At 36.5% G+C, this 7,532-nt stretch overlaps 1 protein-coding gene across 1 annotated transcript; it reads right to left on the bottom strand.

Moving 5' to 3' along the window:
- Positions 1 to 216: 216 nt before the first annotated feature.
- Positions 217 to 1,819, bottom strand: LOC113619111 (E3 ubiquitin-protein ligase makorin-1-like). Its single transcript, XM_027103724.1, has 2 exons — positions 1,521 to 1,819; positions 217 to 1,391 (listed from the first exon to the last, which is right to left on the bottom strand). Exons 1-2 carry the CDS (start codon positions 1,697 to 1,699, stop codon positions 257 to 259), a joined length of 1,314 nt encoding a protein of 437 aa, XP_026959525.1. The 5' UTR covers positions 1,700 to 1,819; the 3' UTR covers positions 217 to 256.
- Positions 1,820 to 7,532: the final 5,713 nt, after the last annotated feature.

Below are 7,532 nucleotides of genomic sequence, written 5' to 3' on the forward strand. Positions count from 1 at the left end.
CTGTCTGACAGTTAAATTCATGTTACAAAAAAAACTAACTTTAAGATTTATTTTTGTAACTTTTTGAAACAGAGAAAACAACATACTCCTTGGGGAAAGGTGAGGAATTGAGAAGACAGGCCCTGGGTAAAACTTATTATGACAGCACCGGGAGTTGAGAGGCCTGCCTAGAAGAGAACCACGGGCGCTGCCGCCACGAGCGGGGACGGCTGCCGTCTGAGGCTCAGCAGACCAGTTCACACGCTCTGCAAAGCTGCTATAGATCCAAGTCATAAAAATCTTCCAGCTCATCGTGAAACAAGTCCCACTCGTCTTCAGAGTCCGTCAGGTCGTCGTCCCCACCTGCAGCCAAAAGCATAAGCAACATCTCGCCCAGCTCGAAGGTGACAACCTCTTCGTCGTCGTTGTCGAAGGGGTTGCCGTGCTCTCTTTCCTTAATGAGCTCCCAGAAGTGGTTCCTTCGTTGGGCCCGGTATCTGCTTGATGTTCCCACTTTCTGTCTCTGTGGCTCCTCCCTACGGCCATCAGGGTACGCATGCTTGTAAAAACAGTTCCCTCCAAATGGACAGCTCCCACGTCCTTCATCAAAATACCTGCACGCCTTGTTGCTCATTGCCTCCTTGTATTTCTGAATGAGTTTCTGCTTCTCTTCTTTCTCCTCCACCCAGTACTCACTTGGAATGACAAAGTTAGATGTGATGCGGCATTCTGGGCAGGACTTTATGATCTTGCTCTCAAATTGCTTAGCACTCCTCCACTTGCGAATACACTTGAGACAGTAGGTGTGGTTGCAGTTGGAGAGGATCCCGAAGTGGCGCTCGCTGGGGTTGGCTTTTTCATAGACCACCTCCATGCAGATCCCACACACCATGTCCTTGCTGCGCTGCACGGCAAACGAGAGCTCCATGTCCTTCTCATGGGCCTCGATGCAAGATTTTATATGTTGTGATCTTTGGGCAGCATCCATTGGATGGAGGACCTGCAGCCCACACATATCACACGAGTCTCCGTGGAGATACACACAGTTCTCCCCATACCGGCACTCTCCCACCGCAGCATAGGGGCAGAGCTGCTTCTTTGTTTCCACTGCAGTTTGCTCCTTCTCTGATTCTTCCTTGGTCACTGAGCCCTGCAGGGGTGCTTCAGTGGAGGAAGGGGCAGTACGGCCACAGTAGGGCTGCCCAGGAACAAACTCAATGGCGTTCACCCAGTCTTCTGAACCTGCTCCTACAGTTGAAAAGTTTGAATTTCTTGACTCAGCTTCGCACATATTCATTTCAACAATCGGTCCAACTACTGATGAGAGACTTGAGGAAGCAGCAAGGGGTGACTTTGCAGTTAGATCTGTAGCAGTTGCTTCTTCCTGTTTCAATGGCTTGCTGTGTTCATATCTGCAGCGGTCTCCGTAAATACAGTACCCTCGCTGAAAATACTTGCACACTACACCATATGGACTGTCAGAGAGGTCATGTGAGTATCGACAGTTATCTCCTTCCTTACAAACCCCATGCATGAAATACCTGCAGGTGACCTGTTTAGTCCAGCCGCCGCTGCTGCCGTCGCTGCCGCCTCCCCCGCCCCCCGCCCCCAGGGACGGGGAGGTGACTGTGGGGGTAGGGGTGGGGGAGGCCACTGCCGCCGCTGCCGCTCGTGCTCCTGATGTTGTGGCTGTTGTTCCGGGAGCTGCAGCCTCCGCCATTACTGTTTATCCCACACAGCAATGGCGCCGGAACTTCCGGGATCACATAATTCCGGTCCGGCTGCGGGGAGGAGAAGGCGGCAAGGCGAGGGGTGGAGAAGGGCACTGAGGCACCCGCTCGTTCCCCTCTGCCCCGCGTCGCGTCTCGGTGTATTATAATATTAAGGCCACCTCATAATTTATTGTCTTCCACAGACTATAAAACATAGTAACATTCTGTACCTCTATTTACTAGAAATAATTGGGTAAAAAAGAAATGAGAGCAGATAATTCAGGAGGAGATATAAATCAAACCTGTGCAGAACTGAATGTGGAAGTATGTATGTTCACACCCACACACCCACATACACAGTCACTCAATAAACATTTTTATATGTACAAGGACTGTACAAATACACACACAAGTGCTCCTGAAAAATTATGAGTGGGTTGTGAAAGAAGTTTTGGTGTAAAAATTACTAGGATATCTACAATACTAATATTTATTTAAGATCCATTAGTGTTGACCCTTCTCAGTTGAAGAATGTTTTATTGTGGAAAGAGATTTTGCTACTGACCAAGATGGAAGGTAAAAAATTACTCAATAGGGGCAGACCTGTAATGCAGGCATGCTTCAGTGCCCTCAGTTCTAATATCAGATCCTTCTCAAATCCTAACTTATGGTATTCTTGCTCCATTTCTATCCTCAAGTTACTACAATATGTACCATTACCATTAATCTATTAGTTGTGTTGTCAAAAATTTTGGAAAAAGTTTTAATTTATTTTGAAATATTTCAGATATATAAAAGGCATAAAGAATATAAAAATACTCTATCTCCACTATTAACAAATAAAACTTAGAGTTAAATCTTTACTGATTGTATTCCTCTTCCACACAGAGGTGCTTAAAATTCTGAATTTGTATTTTTTATCCTCTTGCATTTCTTTATACTTTACTAAATATATCTGCACTCTGAACCACTGTGAACAAACTAGAACTACTCTTATCAAAATAATGAGTCAAAAATATTTTTTATGTAAAAATAAAGGAAGATATTTGGTAAAAAACATGCATTTTATACATAGTAATCATATAAACTTTCACTTAATTTTGCATCCATTTATAAACATATCTCCCTATATTTTTCCTAGTTTAGATCTACTTCATGTGCCTGACTAAACAATGCATCATATTTTATTTAATAAAAACTCTACTCCCTGCTTGCATTCACTAATAGATAGAATCATGTGAACTTGTTTCTATGACCTAGCAACAATGAGCAATGTACCCAATTACTGTCTTTATTATTTCGGATCTCTCAGAAGGGGATATTATTGTTTCCTCCTGTCTCCTAACATCTGACATTGTGCCATAGCATCTAAGAGCTTTATTTACCAAGATGCACATTACTTCTCATTGTTTGGATTTCTGTGTGTGTGTGTGCATGTGTGCATGTGTTTGCATGTTGTTGCCATTCACACCAGTTGTTCATTCTCCATTCTTGCTGCTGACATTTTATCACTACCTGGAAGGAATATGAATATTTCTTTTAAATCTCAACCATCTGATCTCTCTATTGTACAATGTAATATATAGAATGATATCTGCTCACCAATAGCTTTTGCTCCTTGGATGTATTTTACCTGAGACTCACAACTTCTGATATATTGATATATGAAATAATATATGTTGAATGAACCACTTAAAGCTTTAACACAAAGATCTTCATAAGGTATGAGAGACTGTTTGAATATAACCTTATTAATCTGGGTTGCTGCTTTCTCTTGCTCTGCTTTTGTCACAAAAAGCAGTCGTTGTGCATTCCTGTGTTACAAAAGCACATCTATGCATAGAGTAAAATGAACAATTAAAGTAGTTAAGTATTCTGTGCAAAAATAGGAAACCATAATAATCCAAGGAAGAAGAAAGAATACCACTGAATAGTTGATTCTAAAAACCCTAAGGAGATTTCCCATTAGAATTAAATAATATAAAATCCAGTTACCTCTAACCCTTATCAAAAGTCCCATTCTCTTGTGAGAGCAAAAACAATCACATCAGACACATATATTGAGGAAATGTAATGAAGAGCAATGAAACTTAATTGAAGTGCTCTTGGCCATTGGGGTCAGGCCTTCTGTGGATTAGAGGCACAAGCTCTTAGGCCTCGTTCTTAGTATTGCTATTTAATGTCAGTTAATTATAGGTGAGTTCATGTTCTCCTGCTGCATTTAAATTAGTCAAAGTTATGTTTTGAAATGTGTAAATACAGATTCAACCTTGAGGAAATTTGCTAACAATATTAAATAATCAAATTTACAAGTAAGAAAGTTTTCATTTTACTGGTCGTGATGGACACACTCAACAATTCTCATTACTATCTACATTTATGTTTAAATAAGAAATGAAGAGGCTAAATAGGGTTTACTAATTTATTTTGAAAAAATGACATATTTTAATCAATGCTTTACTAAGAAAATAATTGCATTATATCAATAATCAGTTATTTCAATGGAATAAATTATATTTGCCTTCAACATGTCTACATTTAAAATATTTCAAAGCCTCATAGGGGTAGGGGATTGAGGGGTACAAGCTATTATGTATAAAATAAGCTACAAGGATATATTGTACAACACAGGAAATGTGGCCAGTATTTTATAATGACTATAAATGGAGTATAACCTTTAAAATTGTGAATCACTATATTGTACACCTGTAACTTATATAATGTTGGACATTAACTATACTTCAGTAAAAAAAATATTTCAAAGCCTCATCATTTATCTTAAAGTTACGTGCGTGCGTGCACACACACACACACACACATGCACACACACTCAACAGATAGTATTTGTTTGGGCCCATATAGTAAAATTTGTTCTTTTTCCTTCATTTGAATCATTTTTTTTCTTTTCTTTGACCTGAAGTAATAGTTTTCCTCTTGATAATTCATCTAGTCGTTCTAGTTGCTGGAGTTCCACAGGTGCCTCTATGAACAAGTAGGTGGAGATCAGAACTTCACACCAGCAGGGCAGGTGGACAGTGCATTCTTTCATTGCATCTCTCCACTGGGATATGACCTTGACCTTCATAAGCAGCACTCACTAGATATCTCTGAAGAAATGTAAAGTAAGATACACAATAACTGAGTAGAGGAGAAATGATAGAAGTAATGTGATATATGTAAAGAAATATGATAGTCATTTTTAAATGATACTATCCTTCAAACATTATGAAAGGACAAGATGAAATTTAAAAAGTTATGAATTATTGACTTTTCTTATAATATATAATTGTAAAAAACAAAGTGGGTGTTTAATAGTTTTCAAATAACAACTCTGGACGTTTATTAATACTTTTCCCCAACCCATACACACACACACACACACACACACATACACACACATATGGCATCACGCTGACTTTTCTTTGAAAAACAATACTTTGGTATCACTGTTGAATGTTTTTGAGGTAACTTATAAAGAGAAAGTTGAGTTATGTGTAATATTAATGTGATGAGTGACCATACATAAAAAATAAGATCAAAGAATTGATGTTATTCCACAGATATCTTTAGCATTGCCAAAGACCTTTCCTTTGCTTTTATACTTTTTAATTTTTATCAGTAATTTAAAGAACATTTCAATCAAGGTACAGATAACAAATATTTAAATCTCTGGGTAAAGAATCATAATCCAAAATGATCCTGAGAGACTGGAGCACATGCTTAATATGATACGTTTATATTCAAAGGGAGTAATTATATAGCCTTATTAGTAAAAGTTAATAGATGAGATCATAGAACACCTGAGATAACAATCATTTAAATAAGATATATAATTAATTTAATGAAATAAAATATAATAAAATCACAACATTCACCAATTGACAGTCTATTAGTTATAAAAGACAAATTTAAGCTAAGAACAGAATTTCTCTAAGTGAAAATTATTTTTATTGCATTTGAAATTTTTATTACCAAAAAAGGGGTTAATGTACTGAATGATGTATTTTCAGACATTAAAAATAATTTAGCCAAGGAAGACAAAAATGAAGGTGATAATACAGATAAAGTTAGAAAGCAAAGAAACAGAAAACAAACATAATATAAAGAAAAAAAAATAAATGCAATGTTTGTTCCGTTAAAAAAATAAAATAAGATAGAAAAGATTGAGCAAGAAACAAAAAGGAATAGACACACATAAAATATAATATCAGTGATAATAAATCAGAAATATCTGCATGTGAAAATAAATATAATGTTAACTTTTGAGGATTGTGATAAAACACCAAAGTTTCTAGAAAAATATAACTTGCATGTGAATCACAGAAAACCTGGATACCCCTATAAATTCTAAACGAACTGAAATATTCATAATAAAACTCACAAGGAAAACACATGGTCCAGGTGATTGTTAAAGTGAAGTGCCACGAGATGTTCCTGGAACATATCATTCCAATGGTGGCCAAAGTTTTCAAGCAAATATATAAGAGGGAATACTCTCCAGCTCACTCAGTGGTGCTAGATTACCTTCATACCAAAAAGAGATAGAAACTTTACCAAGGAGTATTATAGTCAATTTCTTCCTCAACAAAGAGCACAGTATCTTTAACAAACTACTAATGCTATATTCTAGTAGTATAAATAATAGTTAATTCAAAATGAAAAGTTGATTTTATTTTGGGAATGAACAAGTATAGGTAAACAAATGAAATCTATAAATACTATTTAATGCATTAACAGAGTAAACATAATAAAAAATATACATGGCAGATTCAGAATATGTATTGTCAAAGTCTGATATGTCTTCCTAGTATTAAGAAAATCTTTAAAAACCTAGGAAACAAAGAAGGCTTCTGTAACATGATGAAGATTACCTACAAAACTTTTATTGCACAACATAAACCTTGAAAAATTGGGAAATCCTAGGACAATAATTTTAAAATAAATAATACAAGGATCTCAACAATCACAGTTTATCATAAACATTATACTCATATTCTTAATTAGCATAATGAAATAAGCAAAATAAATTAATGACATAAAGATTAGAAAAGACAAAAAAGAATCATAATTTTTCCAAGATAACATGATGGGTTGTTGTAGAAAACTCCAAAGACTCTGTAGGTACACTATTAGAAAATGGGCCAAAGAACTGAATACACATTTTTCCAAAGAAGAAATACAAACGGCCGACAGGAACATCAAAAAAATGCTCAACATCGCTAATCATCAGAGAAATCCAAATTAAAACCACGATATCACCTAACACCTGTCAAAATGGCTAACATGAAAAACTCTAAGAATAACAAATGTTGGTAGGGATACGGGGAAAAGGGAACTCTAGTATACTATTGGTGGGACTGTGAATTGCTGAAGCCACTATGGAAAACTGTATGGAGGTTCCTCAAAAAATTAAAAATAGAACTACCACATGATCCAGGAATTCAACTGCTGGGTATATATCCAAAGAAATGAAAACACTAATTCGAAAAGACACATGCACTCCAATGTTCATAGCAGCATTATTTACTGTAGCCAAGTTATGGAAGCAACCTACTTTCCCATAAACAGATGAATGGATAAAGAAGAAAAATACTGTATATTACCACTTATGTGTGGAATTTAAAAATAAAACAAATGAATGTATGTAACAAAACAGAAGCAGACTCACAGATATAGAGAACAAACTAGTGGTCACCAGTGGGGAGAGGAAAGGAGGGAAGAGTGAGATAGTGGTATGGAATAAAGAGACACTAACTGCTATGTATAAAATGAATAAGGAACAAGGGTATATTGTACAGCAAGCACATGGAAATATATTGGGGAAGTTTTCAGTTACTATTT

The sequence above is a fragment of the Aethalodelphis obliquidens genome, unplaced genomic scaffold (genome assembly GCF_003676395.1).
Source record: "Aethalodelphis obliquidens isolate GAN/ISIS:26980383/991018 unplaced genomic scaffold, ASM367639v1 scaffold6, whole genome shotgun sequence".
NCBI classification, from domain to species: Eukaryota; Metazoa; Chordata; class Mammalia; order Artiodactyla; family Delphinidae; genus Aethalodelphis; species Aethalodelphis obliquidens.